Genomic DNA, 23,026 nt, shown 5'->3' with positions numbered 1-23,026 from the left:
GAGAGAGAGAAAGAGAGAGAGAAATAAATAAAATATATGGAGTCGCGAATATAGTAATATTCCAAGAATAAATTTAATACACGTAAAATACTTATGTGAATCTCTACAGATGTTGATACGTAAATTATACATACATACAATTTCGCGATAAATACAATTCGCAACCAGTTGGGACGTAGGTACACAAATCTGAATTTGTTGGCTTATGCGTGTTTATTTGATGCAGCTATCGACCTCTCATCCTCTAACATTTCCATCACATCACATTTAGTGCGTATTCAACAGCTATTGTGTTTTCGTGATTTGACTTACATTAGAATGATAAATAGCCTTAATATTGTAAATTGTAAATTATCCGTATATTTATACCTCGTTTATTTGTTCAAAAGATCAATCGATCCTTCATAACACCAAATTAATTTGATATATGTGTACTCTATATATATATATATATATATTTCTTTTTACATTGACTCTTTTCATGATACCAAATTGATCCTATATATACACACATATATTCTAATGCACTAACATAATTTATTAATCTATAAAGAATTTATCGTTTAAGTTTCAAAAAGACGAGCGAATCATCAAAAAAAAAGCAAAAACATCTTCTTGAATGTATGAAGTGCTAAGTACTAAGACAGCACCGAGGATGCTACTACTTTAATCTGAATCCAATTAGCGCGGCGCCGGTAATGGCAAGCCGAGATGTACCTTGTAACGAGTTTTTGGGAGGGTAAATTGTCTCGTGTAAGACAAATAGCTGCGCAACGTGCAACGACTAAATGTAGCAAATTAGAATGATGATTGTTCGTTAATGTTTTAACAACGTTACATAACGCGTCATCATTAATTTAACAACGCTAACGCACAACACTGCCTTAAATTTAAAGTGAAAATTTAATCGAATGTTATTTTGTAACTATTTTGTAACTTTCTGTTTTTCAACATTTTCTTTTGCATTTATTTTTGTTTCAATTACTTTTTACCAATCGCTTATAATCTTTTTTTTTATTCTATAATTCTACAATAAAAGTTATAAAAAAAATTTTTGTAAATAATGAGACGCACATACATAACAAACGGAATGAAAATTATCACATATAATTAATTATCATATACTTTTAATGTTTTGTAAAGCGAAAAATTTTGAAAAATATAAATAATTTACGAATGAGAAGTCGAGCGAACGCATTAATAATTCTTAGAAGCTCTATCTTATTGAAGTAACATGTAGCAACTGATACATTCACAGAAATAAAAAAAACTCTGTCTCTGTCTCATAAAACACGAGATTAACATGAATTTTCCAGATAAACGCGTTTTGAAATCCAGATTTACGTTCGATGTTTAATCTGTCCCCGTTACGGAAGGTTTATTTTCTCGTCGAGTAGCTCGTAAGGAGCATGAGAATCGTTCGTCTTTAAAGAAGCCAATATATATAGGGCAAACCCTTCGCTTGCGACCTTTCCAATCACGTACCCTCTCTACCTGATCGCAATAAATTGTGTGAACGAACGTAACGTCCGCCACTCGTACGCGGTGGACATCGGCCCTTTAGTGCTTGGTGGTGCTCAGCCGTGAATACAAAGCTTCTCTAAAAGGGCCACTGAACAGGATTCCATCCTGACGACCCGTGAATCGGTTTCGAATTTTGAAAGGAAATGGTTTCAGTTGACTGTGGTGAGTAGATACTACATTATATAAAACAAATCGAAATTTCAAAACTTCTGCATTTCTTAGTAAAGTCTTACAAATAAATTTCTACAAAATTCAAATTCACATACCGCAGAATATATCGCTTTCTCCATCAATTATTCTATACGTTGATTATACAATTGTCGAATTTATTCCGGAAAAATAAAATTTAAAAAAATTATAAAGGTTTAAACGTATTACGTTTACTTTCTCGATTTTCTGAGATTTATGATAATATAACAATATAGAAAAATCGTTTGCATGTTCGAAGTTAAATTTATTGGGTTTTTTAAATTTCAAAACTAAATTAGAGGCATTATGTTATGGAATACATGTTACTATCAAACTTGCAAATAATGTACTATAAGATACGAAGTGAAATAGCATTGATAATGCGATATCGAAGAAAATTGAACAATGTAAGATTTATTTCTCATCCCTCATATTTGCTTTTTGAATAGCTATTCCATTATTTCCACTGTATGATAATGTTTGTAGTTGCTGCTCTTACAATACAATAAAATTCAATGGATCGATTCATATATGATGATAAACATCAAAGCCTGCGAAAATAATCTCGGTCAATGATCTCCTTGAGGACTCGTGCGTTGAGAAATTACTCAGCTTTTATTGAAATCACTAAATAAAACATTATTCACTGATGTATTACGAAATTATACAAAATTGATTGCATTAAGCCTTATACAATATGATGGAGTATTGAAAATATATTAATATTAAATATATATATATTAATATATATATATTAATTTACGATAATCTAGTATAAAAATAAAAGCATACATAATGATTATAATTATGAAAAAATAAATATTTTTGTATTGTAACTTTTAACAGTTTCAAAGTTTTATATTACTCAAATGTTAAAATTTGATCGATTATAAATTTCAATTTTTCGACAAATCATATTTCATAAATATTCGCATCTATTTGACGAATATTTTGAATGGACATTCACGTACCATTAATCGGAAACGATTCAATATAATCGTCAAAGTATAATTGAACGATACTTGATTATATATTTTATAATTTCGTTGATTATTTCTCTCTTTCTCGCACACAATGTGCATGCATACACATATTTGTTAACCATTTAAAATACTTAATACAAATTGCAAGTTATAGCGAGTTATAAAATGATATAAATAATATGCAATCTGATTTTGAAAAATTTATTCTTTAATATATTGTTTATTATCTAATGTCGACGGGTAAGTATTCATCGTTTCTCGATTGTCAAATATGAAGTTTTATCGTTTCTTATATTCTTATGAAACAATCGCCGCAAATCTAATTCGAAGAAAGGGATGTGTCGTCCGAATTTATTTCGTCTTTTTATATCCTTCAATGTGACAAACCACTGCCTTTCTTCTTCCTCCCACTATTACGATCAATTGAGTTTACGATCGATTTCATATACCTTGAGTTGGACGAAGAATGTCTTTTCCACTTCAACCAGAACACGATGTAAGGATCAAAATGTTTTCTCATCAGTCCAACCAATCTTTCCAACCAGCAATAAATTCTATGGATTAAAACGTCAATTTATTTTCTATCATCGAGGATGTAGAATCTTTTTATTTTACAACGACAATTCGCGAAAAAGTTGAAGTTATTTCAAAAATAACTTAAACACTCTCGAACATGACGTAATAGTAAATGAAAACTTTTTCATTGTGAGTTTGATCAATTTTTTCACCTAACAATAAATTTTATAGATGAAAGAAACATATATATTTTAATACTAGATTGCATAAAGCAAAAGTATTTTTAATAAAAGTATATTTAATTTAAAATTATATTATATTTAGTCAAAAGAATAAATTAAAAGAAAAGAATGAATTCAAAAAAAAGATATTTTATTTCAAAAACATTGTTTTGAAATTATACGAAATGTTTAAAAGATAAAAGATTGATATATTAATTTATCTGTATTAATGTAAACATGTTTTGATTTAAAAAAAAATGGCTTCTTCCGTATATATATCGATTTCACAATTTTTGAAGAACATTCACATTCGAAAACAAAAAATTTCATATCACTATAACATTTTAACAAAGAAAAAAATATAAATTTCCCAAATTTTTAATTCGATCTTTTCGAAAAGAAAACATGTAAAATAATTTATTCGATATATTTTCGCATAGAAATCATTTCTTGTTACAGCTATAAATTTCCGAATCCCGTGCATAATAAAGTTCAATAATTACAAAACCATTCGGGCTGTCCCATCAAGTTCAATAATTACAAAACCATCGTGCGAAGCAAACCGATCGACTTCGACTAAGTTCGAGGTTTCTGCAGTCGCCTCGTCAGCGAGGTCATACGGTGGGAATCTCGGTTGCGTTCGATGGCCGCATCGAAGGACGGTATTCCGCTTCGCCCGGGCGTATTCGACTGCAATCCGCGTGTCTGTCTGTCTGTCTATCTGTCTGAGTCCGCGATGCTCGCGGTGTCGCGACCGGATCGATCGTCGCGTGACGGCGACGGTTTTCGAGAGAGCAGTACGAAAGCGCGGTACTCTCAGTAGCAGCAGCAGCAGCAGCAGCAGTCAGGGAGTCAGCGACCCTTGACACTCCTGGAGACGGAATAGCTGCAAGTTTTCTGCGCTCTCGTTATCTTTCTCCTTTCCATCGTCGTGCTCCAGTACGATGCACGAAGGCCACGCATCATCGATCTCCCGTCTACCTGAGCCCAATGTAATTTGTTGTCTGTCTTTCTCTCTCCCTCTCTCTATAACTATACAGAATGTTGAAACTTTAACCACATCTATCTTAACTCTTCATCCTACAGAAGAAAAAATATGAAGAAAAAATTCCGTGTTTTAAACATTTTTATTCGTTATATTCGCAGTCTACGTCTGTTTCAATGCTACAAATCTATTACAATACTTAAATTAGTTGTAAATTTTGTATACATATGCATTGATCTTCCGTGTTTAATTTCCGCATTGCCTTTCTATGAATTTTTCGCGAATCTATTTTTCTATATGATTTTATTAGAATAAGTTATGACTACATGTTTCTCTTATTCATGAAGACCTTTGAGTTCTATTCAGATAATTGTTATCTGCCAGAAAGAGCGATAGAGGAGTTGCAAGACTCCTTTACTCCGATTTCATCAGAGCAAGGATACGGGATACTTCACATAATTTGACGTAGACAATTCGATGTGGCATAATTTCAGCGCAACAAACTCAATTAGAACTTCGATGAAGTTCCTTGTAACCAGATTCCACTGTAAATCATCTTTCATATCAGACACATCGATATTTATTCAGATAAATTTTACATAATGGGTTTCTTCGACATTACGCATATAAAATGATTATTGGAAAGGGTTAAATGAGCGACAGAAAAATGGTTACGTTTTATCGAGGCAGTGCTGCAATAAGCTTTTTTTGAATTCTGCGTTGACCTCATTCTTCGCATATTACTTTTTTTCCGTCTTGCGACAGCGGAATATATTCAGCAGGTATAGGTAGTGCAAAAAAGCGAAGATTATAATCGCTTTATATAATACCGCTCATCGGGTTATCAAGCTTCAAAAAATTCTGATGGAAATCTTTCTAATCTTCTCTCGAATAATACATAAATAGATCGTGTAACAACGAGTCATAAATAAAGTCAGTAAAATCTGTGCTTGCAACTAATTTTTATTGAAAAAGGACATCATTATATATTATTAATAAAATATTTGTAAATAGATACGCATGATTTTTTTTCTAACAAAGAAAGCTCAATGTTAAATTCCAGCTTTACACGAATTAAGAAATATATGAATCTAAAAAGAAAATTTAGAAGAATCGAGAAAAAAGAGAGAAAAAGAGGATTAAAAATCAATCAAGATACTCTGTGAAAGGTACAATTTAAAGTAGTTTATATATATATATATATATATATATATATATATATAAAGAATGGAAGATATAATTTAATAATTTAGAATAGTAATTCTAGAACAGTCTAAAATGTCGGTAATTTATTGACAGCATGTTTACTACCTTTACTTTACTATCACTAATACATAAACATATCTTATGGGTCACTAATACACAATAAAAATTTTTTGGAAACTTTGAAAATATTATATCCATCTTTTTTTTCTTCGTAACTGCTTAAAACGATATTATTGCACGACAATAAGAAGGCAGAGAAATAAATAGAGAAATAGAAAAAGACAGAATTTTATTACATATACATGTATATTCGAGGATATAAATCCCTTAAGAATAGTAGAGCATTAAGTTAACCTATACGGTTATAAAACGCGTAAAATTATTATCAACACGCGATAAAATACAAATAAATAATACAACTAATTTTACGTATTAAAATGAAGAATTTGTCTTCAAAATATTTTCATTATTGTTATACGATAATTATTAATTTACTTATCAGGCGTAATAATGTAAAAATATATATATCAAACTTTAAATACAATATAATAAAAAATAATAAATAAAAAGATGCTACACGTATGTATTTTTATAAATATTATAGAATTTTTGCAATACCATTTATCTAGATACGGTGAATGCTAAGATCAGGTTATCTTTTTCTTAACAACTAATTAAAGAAAAGATAATTTGACTTTCACCGTATCTGGATTCACGTTATTGCAAAAATTTCCTATTATGTATTATATAATATAATTTGTATTATGTTATATAATGTATTATGTTATATAATTTTTTTATTCCTAATATTACTCATTATCCTATATACACATGATATAAATATTTTTTCTTTTTTTTTCTATCAAGAAATATTTTCTATCAAATTCTTCATATTCCTCTTCTATCAGATCAACGGTTAATGAATTCCTAGGATATATTAAAGACCTTTAATAAGTATGCTTTTGAATTTATAGACTGAGAGTAAAGAATTTTCTACTAATAAAGCGTAAAATGATCAGAAAGAGAAATCAATATAACTTAATTTTTTATATAATTTTATATTTAATTTTATTTTATATTTAATTTTAATTCTTTGTAACTGAATCTTGATTTAGTTGCTAATTCCAGAAATATCGGATGTTAAAGATTAAGAATGTCAAATAAATAATAAATCTTATAACGATTCCTTGTTAAAAAAAAATCAATTTTAAATTCTTTAATAATTCTATAATCGCGCGCGCCATTAACGCCATTAACAGTTAATCTGGTAGAAATAGGAAAGGTCTCACGCATGAAATAATTGATATGGATAAATTTATTGTGCTTTCTGTGCAGCTGCGTGCAAGAATAAAGATAAATGCATTAAGTTAAATATTCTAATGCATTTTGAAAAATTGATAAAAAGAGGATCAAAAGGATCATAACGTGGGAGTATAAGACTGATACTGAGAAGAGAGAAAGAAGGAGAGAGATAGGTAGAATGAAAGAGAGGAAGTAAGAAAGAGAGAGAGAACATTCTAGAGGGCGGCAGCTGGAGGGATGCAAGCGCAACACGTGCAAACCACTCGGTGGTTTCGCCCGATAGAAAGAGACGTTCTCATAGAATCGATAACCGGTTCGCTTTCGTATGGCTGACAATTAAATTCTCGTATGAGAGCGCGGCGGTCGATGAACGGCGGCCGATGGGTATCCACTCTTGCCCAACCACCCCTTTCCCCTGCTTCCACCTCCCCCTCCAACCCCCGAATGTACCCATTCACACATCTCATACCGGTTATCAATAGCAACCGAAAGGCCAGGCTGGCAAGAATCAGGCATGAATCCATATTTCTTGCTAAATGAGTTATTTATCATTTAGTGCTCGGGGATGGTCCATCGATCAATGACGGCACCAGAGCTGCCTAGATAACATGTATATTCCGCGTTTACTTTTTTTTATCATCTCTTATTTAACACCTTTAGAAGATTGACGGAAGTTTCCATTATCATAATGAAGTGAGAGACACCGACAATAGCGCTTGGTTCCTCATTATCCACTTCATTAGTAATACTAATTAAGATAATATTTAAGAAAGACTTGATAATATCTGAGAAAATGTCGGACTTTTGAATTCCCTTGCAACATTATTAAAAATTTGATCGAAATGAGCTTTTGTACTCAATATAAAACCCTGTAATAAAACATACACCCTGTAATAAAAAATTGAATTTAATACGCTAATGGACAATAACAGCATCTTTCAAAAAAATCTGTTGTGTCCAAAATTCTAAGCTATCGATTATGTGTTCCTCGAGTCTACTTTTCCTCTAAAGAATTTGGCTGTTATACAGGGTTTCAGATTATTCTAGCGAGAAGGCGCGTACAAAAACGTCGATAACAGGAGAGGCGAGGGGAACAATGAGGATATGACACTCGACGAATAAATATCGCAGGTATATCATAGCTTTTATGTGCCTGGGTGAAAGAAAGAGAGAGGAAGATCTCTCTTATGTATGTTTGTGTGTGTATGCTACGCGCAATCATGTGTAAGCCTATAATCATATTCGTATCGTATTCGCACCTATACTCAAACGATCTAGCAAATCCAGCGACGTCAGATTGCAAGCTGTTGCACCTAAATGACGATAAAGCCTCTTCCGAAACTCGCTGAGACTAACTGTTTGCTTATATTGCCTCCCATTACCGTTTCCCACGTGAAATTTTAGCGAACACATCGAGAATAGAAAAACCTTCGCTGGTCGACGAACAACTAATTTTGCGTCTCCATTTGGAATAAAAGCAGTTTGATATCATTTCCTAATGCAAAATTCTAAGTGACCAACAGCGAATCATATATTATTCTAGTAACATCGAATATCAAACGTAAAAATGTACGCGTAATGCCCTTTTCCATCATAAACTTTTTCATGTCCGTCTCCATCAATGTAGATTAAGTTTTAATCTTGATTTAACTTACTCCTTAGCTTTTTCTAATTTTTAGAACCAGGAAAAGATGAAGAGTAAGTTGAACTGAGATTAAAGTTATAATAAAAAAGTTTATGGCTACTATATAGCTACTATATAGCTACTATATAGCTACTTTTTCTTGCCATTAATATTACAATTTAACAAGCTTTTACATATAATGTTTTAAAATACTACTGTAATGCATTAATATTGTGAAAAAAATAAGGTGTACTTATTTTTTCACAATTTCTTGATAATTTTTAGAAGAATCAAGATGCTGCAAAGACAATTAAAGAAATTAGTTCAATTAGTTATTAAATTGGAAGATATTTCTCGATATTGTTATTAATTATTATCAGTAAATGATGATATTGAATAAATAATACAGATTTTATGTCGGGAGTGCTTTTTTTTTATAATGGAGACTCAAGGTGACTATGGATTATTCACAGAAGTCTGTCCTTGTTTAGCAGATTTGTCGGATCGATCTGTCTGACATTTATTTCTATTTGTGTTATCAGACAGTCAGATTATGCTGAAACGTTGCTATAATGCGATTTCAAATGAATTTGTAACGCTTCGTTCTTATAAAATGTATTGGGCGACGCTTCTGAAATGTCCTTGCTATGAAATCAGAGTGTAAAAAATTTAGATGATTGCGATCACGAACTCTGTATTAATAATTAATTTTTTTGTAATAATATTTTCCAGAAAAATATAGATCTTTCAAAACGCAAAAGTCGCAGTTTTAAAAAAAATGTGCGTTTACATACTTATTTTCATTTTTATATAATGTAATAGAGATGTGATATTTCTTACAGAGTTATAATTTGAATAATGGAGGCATTAATCATAAGTAATAAAATAATGCAATCAGATTGCTGTTTAATTATGTTATATATGTATGTTTAATTATATTATAAAAATATTTATTTATTTTCTAAGAAATTTATGACTACAAAATACAAGATATTCTGTCTCATATGAAATAAATCATTATACACAAGCCGTGCGGAAATCATTTTAGAATCCCTATCATATAACTTACATCTACATAAATCTTCAACAGAAGTAATCTAATTTCCATTGCCACACAGCTAATCTCGCCAGCAACATAAATAATCGTGCAGAAGGTAAAGCACCTTTTGGCTCTCCTAACGATTTGATCGTGAAAGATAATTAACTTGGGCACTAATTTGCCCGGCAAGATTGCTTGCCGCAAACACTAAAGTTGTTCCTACGCTAAGCCCTCCCGCTGTGTGTTTACCCTGTAACTCGCGACACAGACCATTTAGAGAAAGCATGACACACACAATTATTCGGTCAAAGTCGTCCACGATACTCGGTTAAGATGGAACTCTCGATCGTTGCCGTCTCGACAACTCCAATCAAGTGGCCGTTAGAGTGCCACTGTAGATACAACGATGTCGTATAACAATGTCTGATTATAGAGCTGTTGGAGATGATTGTTGGAGGAGATGGATAACAATGCGCAGTCTGTAATGATCAAAAATCTCGTCTCGATTTGAGATCTGTAGTTACGCTAACATGTTCAGTTCGTTACCATTCTGATTGATAGACGTCTATTCGCTCTTTGATCACATTGTAGCTTGTAATATGAATGCAGAGAGAAAATGCAACGAACCAGTTGTCGTCAATTAATGTCAATGTTCTTATATTTTTTTAATTACATTATTAAATATTAAAGAATCAAATTTAAACCAATTCTATAAGTTAAATAACTAATAAAATAAATAAATTTTATTATCTTTAATTTTCAAGTGTGTCATCGTGTATTTTAATACAAAATATATGTTTAAAAAACAATCACATCTAATTAACGCATTTCCGTGGTTAAATTGCTTAATTTCAAACAGCATTCATATTGACATATGTGCACTTTAATAAATAGTAAATTAAATTTGAATCAAATTTAATACATTTCTTGAGTTACATTGTTTTAGTTAAATTAACAATATATTGCCTAGAAACAGTGGCGATCTATAGGAATGATTAAAGATATAACTCAACTTTATAATTTGATATTATGAATTTAATAGTGTAGAAACAAGTAAATAAGGATTCTTGAAATTAAATTAACAAATTAAATTTAAAGGGATTAATAAGAATCCTTCCTAATTAGATTTTTACATATCAATCCTAATATCAATGCTAATTTAATTATTTTACAATTTTTTTTATTGACATTTTTCAATACTATTATTTTTTGTAATAGATAATTTACAGGTATAATGTTACACATCTTTTGAGGGTTTTATTCGAAGGAATTCGGGATTTTTTCAAATTCTTATTGATAATGCCGTATCGCATCTGCGAGACGAGGAGACGACAAGAGTATTGTCGTCATGGCGGCAAAGTTCTAACGATTCTACTGGTAAACGAGAAGCGAGATCGCACTGTGCGGTAAGACACAATAGCAAGTCGTTGCTTTACATCGACTGAAATAGTTTAGAACATTGTTAATCCGAAGCCGATAAATGCCGAGAGACATTCTCAGTGACAATACTAACTTGAAAAGACAGAAAAAGAAGAGAGAAAAGAAATCATATCAATTTGAATCTTTATTTTTTTATACACATAAAACAAACAACATAATACAAACTGTAATACGATTTTAATCTCAATTATTTTATCTTTATCATGATAAATGGGAACAAACAACCTCTTTCTTAAATTATTACAACAAATAATAAACAATAAAAATTGTTACAATGTAACTCTATTTAAACTGTTTCAACTGCAGTAATAAGCACATTATGAAAATAGATCATATAGATCATTTAAAGATAAAAGATGGCTTTCCTAACGTAATAAATATTTATTAAAAGATTTTGTATGACTAATGCTCAGTTTAATAATATAAAAAATTCAGCACAAAAAGTTAGGAAAAAAGATAAATCAAAGACGTGAGCATCAACAATTGTCCGAGAGTTTAACGATACTGAGGCGCGAAGATGGCGAAGGCTATATCGACCGAGCTCGTTTCCTCGTCTCATTTTCTGTTGGGAAATGGTCGCTTGGTACAGAACATGCACGGGATGCACCCGTGTAATATGATAATGACGGTCTGTAGGGTTCCGTTGCATAGCAAACGAGATTCGCAGTTGAGGCAAGTCAGCTTTCTCGGCGTTACTTACCACGAATTGATTACTACTAGAGAATATATTGTTAAGATAAAAGGAAAAAGTTTAAGTATCTTCTATATTTTACGTGAAAATAGACAAAGTGAAAAAATTTAAATATCTACTTCAAATAAAGATATCATTGAGTGTTAGATAAATATAATAACGATGATAAAGCAGTATACACAATATTTTTATAAAAAATAATTATTAATGCAGAGATTAACAATTTTTTTATGGCTTGCTTAGAAAATTAACTTAAGTTCCTTTTTACTGAATATTAAAAACGAAATTGGAAATATTATATCACTCGATTTATATTTACCCCTGAATTTTTATCGCTAAGTTTGAATGTAAATCAAAAGATTAAGAAGTATGTCACGTGAAAATTAAACAAGATACTCAAAGCAAATATATTATTTTCTTTAAAAATGCATTTAAAATCCGTTTCAAAAATTTCTCTTGCTGTTTCACAATTTTCATTCCTTGCAATTTTACTTCATTTTATGAGGTTTATTGCATGTCTCCCTATATATCACTGCAAGTAGTACAAGTTGCAGTTGTTTAGAATAGAGTAAGTTGTTTAGATTCGAGAAGTATTAGATACACACATATATCAAAATCATTCAGTTTATTATATTATCAAATGATTCATAAGCGACAAAATACAAGCATATTTCATCACAATGATATAATATAAATATAAAATGCATATGTCTTGGTTTTTGATTGTCATTTTTAAATTATTCAAGTGAATTACCTTAAATTTAACATTTAATTCTCAATCATTTATTACAAAAGTTCTTTTACCCTTAGACCTTTAACCTTTTTATTGATTCAAAGGCTCTTGGACAGTTTAATTCCAATCTTTCATCGTGATACCTTTGATTCCTATCAGTATTTATTAGTTCATCCAGGTTCTAAGAGAGAGCCAAGTTATTACCACACTCGATCCGATCCTGAATCGAATTGTGCTCTTTTTCTCGTTGGCAGGCATCAGACTCGAGAGACAGAGAGAGATAGAGACAGAGAAAAGGAACGGGCGTGTGCATTATTGATGACAGTAGACACACGCGTTTCTGTCGCAAGCTGCGACCAGTACCCTCGTAAAAAGGCTTGAGGTAGCTTCAGCTAGTAGGGGCTGATTTCATTGAGGCTACTCGCAACATTTGGCACAGTTTTCGTTATTGACGTATACGATCGCACGTCCGCTCATGCATTTCGTCGAGAGAGAAAGACAGAGACAGACACAGAGAGAAAGAGAGAGAGAGATTGAGGTAAAGGAAAAGAAAAGTACAGAGGTAGAGACATTCAAAGGTACCACGAAGCGGAAAAGTAGAAGAGACAGAGGGGTGGGAGAGAAAGGAGTTGTCCGCTCTGTTTAGGAATCGGCCATCTCCATCGCAAACTTTTGTACAACGGCAAATTTTTTACTCGTTGCCATGGATTCTCGCCCGAACTCGTCGCGACTTTTTACGACGGGATAAAAGAAGGCATCTAATGTTTAAGCGAGTGACTTTGTTGGAGACTGGCTCCATTCTTTCTTGTAGTCCGAATATCCAAAAAAAAAACAGCGAAAAATGTTCATTTATTATTTTAACATTATTAATCATCAATCTATATAATTCAAATATATTTTCAGCTGGTAATCGTAATACGCATAAAACATTTATATGCGGTCCCAATGTAATAAATAGATTCAATTATTAAGGGACCAATTTAATTTGAAAAAATGTACTGCAATTTGCAAGGATCACGTTTCAGCTAATAATCGCACAGTGTATAATTTTAATTAACACGTATATGTGTATTATGTTTAGAATCGTTGGTCGTATTTATCCAAATTGTATAGAGGCGTATTAATATATTCATTCAGCCGAATCATTATCATTAGTATTTCCCAAGCAACTAATGTAAATAACATAAGTGATTTATTGTTATCACCGTTAATACTATAATTCATATCATTATATAGCCTTGGCTAAAAATATTAGACATCTATATTTTTTTCATTTATCAAGAATTCTTTTATTTATAATTTTTCTTATTATTATTGGCATTATTGGCACAAGAAAAAAAGGTTTTTTAAAACAAAGGTTTTAATTCACAGCAAATATCACAAATTAATTTTGTAACTAAAATATTAAATAATGATTGGTAAGATATCTAACACTTTTGGCCAAGGTGATATGTTGTTACAAAGCAAGAATCGAAGTTACTTGTATTTCAATTTTCAAGTAAAAATCCGAAATCTTTGAGGCATATTGAGCCTACAATTCCGTAAGCGAAGTGGATGAAGATGTAAGAATTGATCAACCACAGTCAAATATTCTCTTCATGTTCAATTATAATTAATCGATTCTTACAATTCCAACTATTATATATACAACTGCGATTACGCAATTGTAGAATAGGCTTTGTGGACCTTCTATACTGAGAGTAATATTGTGTAGTAAGCCGTGAGATGTAAGAAATTGACCAATCTTCCTCGATTATTCTCCTCACATTCGATTGTGATTGGTCGATTTCTTACAACTGATTACGCCAGATTACTCCCGTTGTACGGTTCGTTTAAGAAAGAGCGCGAGAAAGAGAAGATAATCGTTATCTTTGATTTTACAATTCCTGGATGCACTAGATTAAATTTTAAATTCCTAGAAAAATGCAATCACAGGATAATTATCTTCTTAATCAGCGAAATATCTCGTAAGAGTGCATGTCACTCAAAGAGCCGCGAATCGAGATTCTGCGAAATCCTTGGCATCGATATCGCAGCCATTATCGCGCACGTACACGTATGATTTCGTTTCCCTGTCAATAATTGCGGTTTTGGGAAATGGCCGATTTTGCTGGCGGACGCCTCCGTGACGTGCGAGTATGTATGCACGGGTTGATGAGTGCGTGTGGCCGTGCGTGCGCGCACGTGCGAGCGTGCAGTGTCCTCTTCTCGGCCAACTGCGCGTTCGATACTCTCCGACGCTGCACCCACGTCCGCACACCCACGCATCGACGTGCACCCTGCAGGTCGCACGGCATGGGACGTCTAGGGATGCTTTACATTGTTGAGTAGTATCACATTATCGATACTCTCTTACGTTCATGATGCCAAATTATCTATTCTTAAATATAACATTTATATAGCTTTAATGTGGAAGATTAACAAGCATCTTCATACATTTCTTTACTAATTCAGAAATGATTCTTATAGAAATATTGGAAAACTTTTATTAGTTTTTGTTTTTCAGCAAAGTTAAAAATGTCAGACAAATGATGATTCCTTCATTTTGCAAAAGAAGAATCAACTTTAGATTAGATCAAACAACAAGATACCTTGCTGAATCTGAGATATCCTAGACATAATCCCTAGGGGCTATGCTATCTAGACAGCGATACTTGAAAAGTATCAGTATCGAAGCAAAAGTATTAGAACAACACTCACAAATCTCAACACTTGAAATTTGATTCTTTCTAGAAACGTAGATATCTAATATCCTTTGAAACTCATGGAACAAATGTCTAACAGTATTGATTCTTATCCGATGACATTAGAAATAGAATATCAAGTAGCAACAGTGCTATCAATGTAATGAGATCAAATATATTTGAAAATAGAAGTAAAAGATACGGAATAGTATCGATACTTTTTGTACTCGATGTCTAGATTAAAGATATAGATGTTTTGGTTATTTTGAGCATCCCTAGATTCGTCTGGAGGCTATTGTGATGCGAGACGATGCGGCGAACGACACGTGAGTATCCGATCGAACGTCGCGATGCGCCCGATTCGCATGGATTCTTTACGATCATAAGTATGGAAAGGATCTCTGACGAATTTATCTTAAGAACGATGTTAAAAGTATGTATACCTCGTTATATGTTTATGTCTCTCAAATATGCGCGCAGTCAAGTTTCTTTACAGTGCATTGAGGGAGTCAAGAGTAAACAGGAAAGTTTTCAATAAATGTCTGTGAAATATGTGCTTTATTAAATGAACTTTGAGATTGTATTTAAAATTATGCAATAATATTTATAATATTTCAAAAATGCTTAAGAATTCGATAAACGTTGATTCAATTAATAAAAATGTAATATTGAAGCAAAAGAAAGCTACTAATATCTTGTGAAGTAATTTCGAGACTTATTATTAATATATGACCTTCTAATAAAATATTTTCAGTTATATATTTATAAAAATATTTTAGCTACTCCTAACTCCTTTATTTTTATGTTATCTGATATAGAAATTTGTTTTATAGATATCTTAAATAAATGAATATAAATGTATCTTTATCAGATATTTTTTAATTAATCTATACTTTGTATTATAAAATTCACTTTTTGAAATTTTAAGTATAATTGTAATTTGTTCATAATATTATAATTACAATTCAATATTACAAACCTAGAATAGTAAAATTAGTTAAGTTAATCTAAAAAATATTCTACGTGCATATTTTATAGTTTATATTTATATATAATAAATATATTTATATATAATAAAATATAATATAAATACATCTGTTTTTTTTTAATAATGAATGTGTTTCAAACTTATATTGTAAAACTTGTATACAGGATACATTACTTGTGAGGATAAGATCGAAGGGTACAAAGATAGGTAGAGCAGTGAAAATACAGAGAAAAGGTAAAGGGGTTTGCGACGCGAACATATGTCCACCGATGATTATTAAACTAACTTGGACAGATTCAGTATGACACATATGTGATAATTTTGTCATAATACTTTACAATTACATGCTTTTTATTAAAAAATAAAAAACTTCATTATTTTAAATAGCATAAAATGAAACACGAGATGTTTTTTCAACGACATACAGGATGTTTTTTCGACGAACATTTTGAAAATATTTAATTCTTTTTTTAAATAAATCTGTTTTCTAATATATATATTTGAGACATGATTATGTTTCACCAAGAAAGCGTATCACGAGAAAATTATGTTTTAGCAATTTTTGAAGATGCATTTTTTCGAGAAATGCTGAAATTCGTCAAGCGAAGTGAAAGTCCGTTCGAAGAAAATCCCTGCGGAAGGATTTTCCTCGAACAGACTTTTCAGAATGTTTAAAATTTTCAAGCAACAGCATGGTCTCTCACAGAGCTTCTTAGAACGGATTACACAAAATCTCGGAATTACTGGAAGTTAAAAATAACATAGCCGAACTTTCAAGATCATTCTTTTTATATCCGACAATCTTTTCATACGAAACACGTGATCGGTGTAATAATTACAAGCTATTACAAGGCGAAAGTATTGTTGTCAAAGTGAAATGTACACATTAATAGTTCTAGTCAATCGCATTTCCTTTTAGTAGAAGGTACAGAAATATTTAAGAATAACTACTCAAAAGAATAACTACTACAGAAATATTTAAGAATAAACTATTCAAAATTTCTAGTCACAAATTTATTTTCGAATATTTTGCATGTAACATAAATGGAACAGCAACATAAAAAATAACCCTAAAAAAAAGGACTGATTAGTGTTTCAATAAATTGATTAGCAATCACTTACTTGATCAATCACTCATGATATTGCATCAGTAACTGATAAAAAGTTACTGTATAATTAAAAAAATTTATTGAAACATTGGAACACTAATCAATTCTTTTTCTTAATGGAATGCTGCTTTTCCGCAAGTGTATCGAATTACATAATTAATGTTAGTTTTTTATCGTTAGTTTTAACTAAAAGTTATCACATCTATAATATTCTAAGTAAATATGATCATTTTTAATTAATTACAGAAACGTTTAGCTAAAAACAAATTGCGTCAGTCACAAACATTTCATATGAAATTAATATTTAAAGCATCAGTACATTTCCGTCGGGAAATTACATTTTGAAAATTATACTTTAAGCGATAGAAGATAATGTTTGATACGAGGAAATGATTACAGAAAATGTTCCTATAAAAAAATTTATATGAATATCTCAAAAGAAGTTTCGACATCTTATGCTTCGTCATTATTCTTCTTCCATTTGCTATATTACTACAATTACTACGAACGCACGATCTGGTGTCGCGTAGGTGGATAAGTCAGCAATTCTCAGAAGCTTCAGTAGGCGTAATTGTTCGCCGAATGAACGAAGATAAACGAACACTTGCTAACGTATGTTTCTAATTAATTGACACAATGTATCATAAAATTTCCTAATTTATGTACACTATCATTCATAAATTCGGGAACGCTTGCAATTTTTTCACATTTTACAAAAACTTAAATATATCTCTTTAAATAGAAAAATATCTCTTTGAATAGAAATCGGAGAGAAGTTTTTAAAAATGTTAATGTAATTTTAAGAAAGAAAAATAGAGCTTCAAACTAGCATTTGAATTTTGTCTCTATGATCTTTTGCTTCTAAATATTATATAAAATTAAAGATTGATATTTTTTTTAATATATTTGTTATTTTTGAAGCGTTCTATTTGGATGAAATCATTGGAAAAAATTTAAAGACTTTCAAAATTTTAAAATGCTCTTTGAAAAAAATTGCTACCATGATCTTTCTGCTAAATTTCGGTAATGTCTTATCCAGATAGAACGCTTCAAAAAATAACAAAAATATTGAAAAAAATATTATATTATTTTCAATATTGTATATAAATTTAGGAACAAAATAGAAACGAAATTCAAACTCTAATTTAAAGCTCTATTCTCCTTTTTTCTCCTTTTCTATAGTTTACTATACTTAAATTTTTGTAAAATGCAAAAAAATTTCAAATGTTTCAAATTTATGAACGGTAATGTACAGAAAGAGTTTAAATGAAAATAATGATAAAATACATTTGTATACAACATGTATACAACATATGTAAAATACATTTGTAACATAATTTATAAGGAGGTTTGAATTTAATTTTCCAGTCCATATCGCTCTGTGTTTCTTCCCATTATTTACGTATTTACTAAATCTGCGTTTGATTCCCAAAGATAATTAAATATCTTAAATGTAAAAATTGATATTTCTTAGAGTTCAGAAAATAAATTGAAAATGTGTACAATAAATAAAACAATTTTTAATCGAATTCTAAAACTTTTAATTTAGCATTTTTATAATCATATTGTTTATTATTAAATAATTATAAATAATTAATTTGAAAGCCTTTTTTGGAAAAATTAATATTCAAATAAATATACAGTTTCTGAAATCGAACATATTTTTCATTTTTTAAGATAACGATATATTTTTTCAAAAAATAAGTTTTCAAATAACATGCTCTCAGAGTCAACAATGATAGGAAAAAATGATGAAAACAATTTTCATATAAAACAATACCAAATCTATTCTTTGAAAACAACAAATATCCTATAAAAATATTTAAAATATTCAAGGCAAATGATTCAGCATTAATGCAATTAGTTGTCTCTTAAAATGACGAAAATGAATGAACAGTTCGCATCATGGAACTTTAATTGATTGTATTAAAGTATTTCTTGAAATTTATCTCAAATTGCTCAAGTTTACAAAAATTAAAGTCACAAGGATCGATAAATATCAAATTAGCTGTTAAAAATAATAAAATAAAAAATTGACATTTTAAATAATTCAAAAAAATTTCTATTAAACCAAAAAAAGTTTTTCGTACAAATGTGTCTCGCTTAATATCCAAAGATCTTTTTTGGAATAGCAATCGATCGTCTAGACCAGATGAAAGCACACATTAATCACTTTGAGAAAAGAACACTTCCCGTGCTTTCTTGCGGCGTGGGATGACTACGATTTTTACCACCATTTTCCATTCCGACTGACGACGTCTGCAACGGCGCCGGATGCACCAGCTCGGCCAACTGCGTTGCCAGTCGGCGGTGGGATGCTAATTAATCAACACGATACGTCATGACAGAACGACCTCCGGACACGCGTGGACGAGGTGGGTAACTTCCTAATTTACATTTTACACGGGGCTAACATGCACAATTTGCTAGTGCAGGTTGAGACAGCTTTTGACGCGCTGCGACTGCAGCGGGGAATGTTTCTATTCGATCTCGGTCAACATATTTGTTCATAATGGAATTTTCATGTTGTTTTCGAACTTAAAAATATTCACGACGTTGCAACGCGATTGAGAGCGGAACGAGAATTTTGAACGATTATTATTTTTAACTGACACGTTGTAATTAATTAACGTTTCGCAAAGCGAGACGAGAGGGAGCCGGCAATTTACATTCCGTTCAAATTTATTACAACTGCTTCCAACGACACGAGCGATCATAATAAATTTAAAACTCAAAAAAGATTCAAAAATTATTTTTAAATGATTAGTTGTTGAACTGACCGTTTAATTTTCACAATAATATTTTTGAAGAAAAAATCATCAATTTGAAATATGTATCTCGTTATTAATACACTTGAAAAAAGAATCTCCTTATTAATATATATATTTCTAAAAGAGAAATTCGGTTATATTATTTTTACAACATTTTTCTACCTTTAGACAATAAAATCTTTTCTTTTAGAAGATTATTAGACCAGAAAATATAAAAAGAATACGAATCTTCAGTTATAATTTTGAATATCATAATATCTTCTGTATAATAATGTAGCGCAATAGTTTACGTAGTTTGTTTGCTTAATTTTTAGAGGCTATACATTTTATTTCCGAGATTCAACTAGAGATAACGATGCTTGTTATTCTTTCATTTCTAAAGAAGGTAGAGACAAAGACAACGCGAAGGAACATCAAGACGATGTACTCATGCGCGCGCGGTTCAATACAATAAAAACATTATTGTAACGCGCAAATATTTATGCAAAGGTGATTTGCTGAGAATGACATGCGTTCACGTTTTGACTTCCAGCTGGTGGCATCAACGTGCCGCTAACGAGGCGCGAGACATCGCGTCGCTCTGGAAGCGTCGCGGGTTGACGTCAATATTGAAACGCCGCGTTCACCCTCTCGCGTCCTCATCCCTCTTTGTCACTCCGACTTCCTCTCCTGTTTCTCCTCCCGGGATTGCGGGTATTCTACATCTGCCTACTCCATTCAAAGCTCAAAACTCGACCAGGCGCTCGCGCCGATCCCGGAAGTGAGAGAGCGACGTCGAAGAGATGAAGGATCGCGATGAACATCCACACCGGAAAGCGAAACTCGCCCTCCCTCGTAATCGGACGGTAACCTTGATATTTAACCGTCAGGCACGATATTCGGAAACCGAATTCGAATCTAAGCGAACAAATAACAAGGATCATCGCGAAATAGAAGTTTTCTCGTAGATATATAAACAGCAAAAGAAGAGCTTTTCTTGACTCAAGAATATCGTTCTCTAGTGATTTGGTAAATAATATTAAAGAATTTCGAGATTTTCGAACGAAAAGAACAGGATTGTGACGAGCATATTTGTATAAACAAAATTTGCTGATGATAATTTCTTTGCACAAACTTCAAGAAATTTATCTGTTTACGAATAGAAGCCTTGCGCGAATTTCGCAACTTGCACGAACAGAGATTAATTACAACCACTCATGCGAAATTGAAAACTTCAAATTTGAGGAATTTCACGTATGTTTGATGAACAGCCGATTTTCCATGATTTTGCATACACAGATCATACCAAGATGAAGATTCATAAAATTCTGGAGAGCAGCAAGTTTCTTGAGCTAAGTTGTTGGACTGCATTAGAAATCAAAATTCATCAATGCGAATTATGATACATTTTCGATCGCAAGTCCAACAAGTACATAACAAATTGCTACGAATTGTACAATAAGAAGCATGATAAAAATGAATCACTATGACATCATCAATCACAAAAAAATGACTGGCTACTGTTCAGAATGGTCAGCTATTCGGCAACCCATATCGTTTTAATTATTATCGAAAACGATTAAAAAGAAATTAATTGATACTATACTTATAAAATATATATATATATATATATATACACAACGATACAACGATTCTATGACTTTATCGTGCGTTCACAGTATCGGAAAGAAAGAAAAATGGAAGCTCGGAGCAACGAGTGACGTGTGACGTCGACAGACACTTGTGGAAGGGACGAGTAGGAGTGGGAACTCGAAGGAACGTCCTGGCAGAAAAGGATAACCGAGCCGGTTAACGAGACATACGGTGGACGAGTTCACGTCGCAATTAAGGTTCGTGTGGATGGACATTGTCGGACTAATGGCAGAGACACTCTCCTGAAAGTGGAGTCACTCACCCGATGCAGCCAGGGCTATCGCTGCGACAAGCGTCCACGAGCGTCTCATGTTTGCTCGAAAAGGTGCCAGAACGAGGCACCTTCTTCCTCGATGACCCGGTCGAGCACCACCTTCTCCACGTTACCGATTTCTTCCACCTCCCTCTCCGCTACCACCACCTCACCACCGCTCGTCTGCTCGTCCTCGCACGTGGCTGCCAGGCGCGTCGAGCGAGGACGAACCTCGACCTGAACCACCCGAAAGATCAGCTGTCCTCGACGGCGAGCCGCTCGGCGCGATGGGAACGGAGCAATCGCGAATCCTCAGGGCTCGCCCGGTCGCACCTGCACCGGGCTCGCCAGGTGCATCGTCCTAGCTCCGTTGGGGGCACGTGACCGCCTCCACGCAGCAATGTTCCGATATCGTCGTACGCTGCTATCCCGTACCGGATGGTACAACCTGCGTGCACTATGGTCTGAACAGTTTGCACCACGACGCGACATCGTCGGGCAGCGCGGACATTTCTTCCGATTTGGATTAGCCTGCGGATTCCGTTTACCACTTCGGATCCCTCTCTCCCTCGGATCTCACGAATAATCCCCGACAACAACGAGCGATCAGAGGATATCAGACGAGCCTTGACCAGCGATCGCAAGTGATATTACAAGTGAAGTTTGATATATATAGTATTTGCTGTGTAGAAAATGGGCTCAGGAACGCATCCGCAGTCCGATTGTCGGTTCGTCCCGTACGTCGAGCTTCCCGCGTTCGCTCGGCTGCTGCAGCATCGGGTCAGGGTGAATAATGGAAGAGAAAGTGGTTCATCCTTGGTACTGCGGGTCTCGGAACGTGTGCAATCGGCAGCACCGCGAGAACATCCCTGATCTTTCCTTGCCGCTATAACGAATAAGCGCGCGTTAAATAGACCTTTCTAAATCTCGATCGCGGGACCTACTGTATATCACTCTCTCCCATCAAGGGGGTTGTTAGGTGCGGCCTCGCCGGCGACCAACGCTGGACTGATTCTCATTTAGCTGCAGCGCCGCGCGGTACCGCCGCTTCAACCCGCTTTGGCGCTAGCTCTGTGGTAGCCTACCGCCACCGTTCACCATCTTCTCTCTCTCTCTCTCTCTCTCTCTCTCTCTCT

At 32.8% G+C, this 23,026-nt stretch overlaps 1 protein-coding gene across 1 annotated transcript in view; it reads right to left on the bottom strand.

Annotated features, from left to right (window-relative positions):
* The window catches only part of LOC105626926 (neuronal acetylcholine receptor subunit alpha-7-like), a 245,998-nt gene extending 224,050 nt beyond the window's left edge, over window positions 1–21,948 (bottom strand). Inside the window, exon 1 of the mRNA XM_012208218.1 lies at window positions 21,900–21,948. Coding sequence (XP_012063608.1) covers window positions 21,900–21,948 — 49 coding nt within the window. The remainder of the gene's footprint in view (window positions 1–21,899) is intronic.
* Between the last annotated feature and the right edge of the window lie 1,078 nt (window positions 21,949–23,026).

Source organism: Atta cephalotes (genome assembly GCF_000143395.1).
Source record: "Atta cephalotes unplaced genomic scaffold scaffold00007, whole genome shotgun sequence".
In the NCBI taxonomy this organism is placed as follows: domain Eukaryota; kingdom Metazoa; phylum Arthropoda; class Insecta; order Hymenoptera; family Formicidae; genus Atta; species Atta cephalotes.
This window is presented reverse-complemented; position numbering and strand designations above follow the sequence as displayed.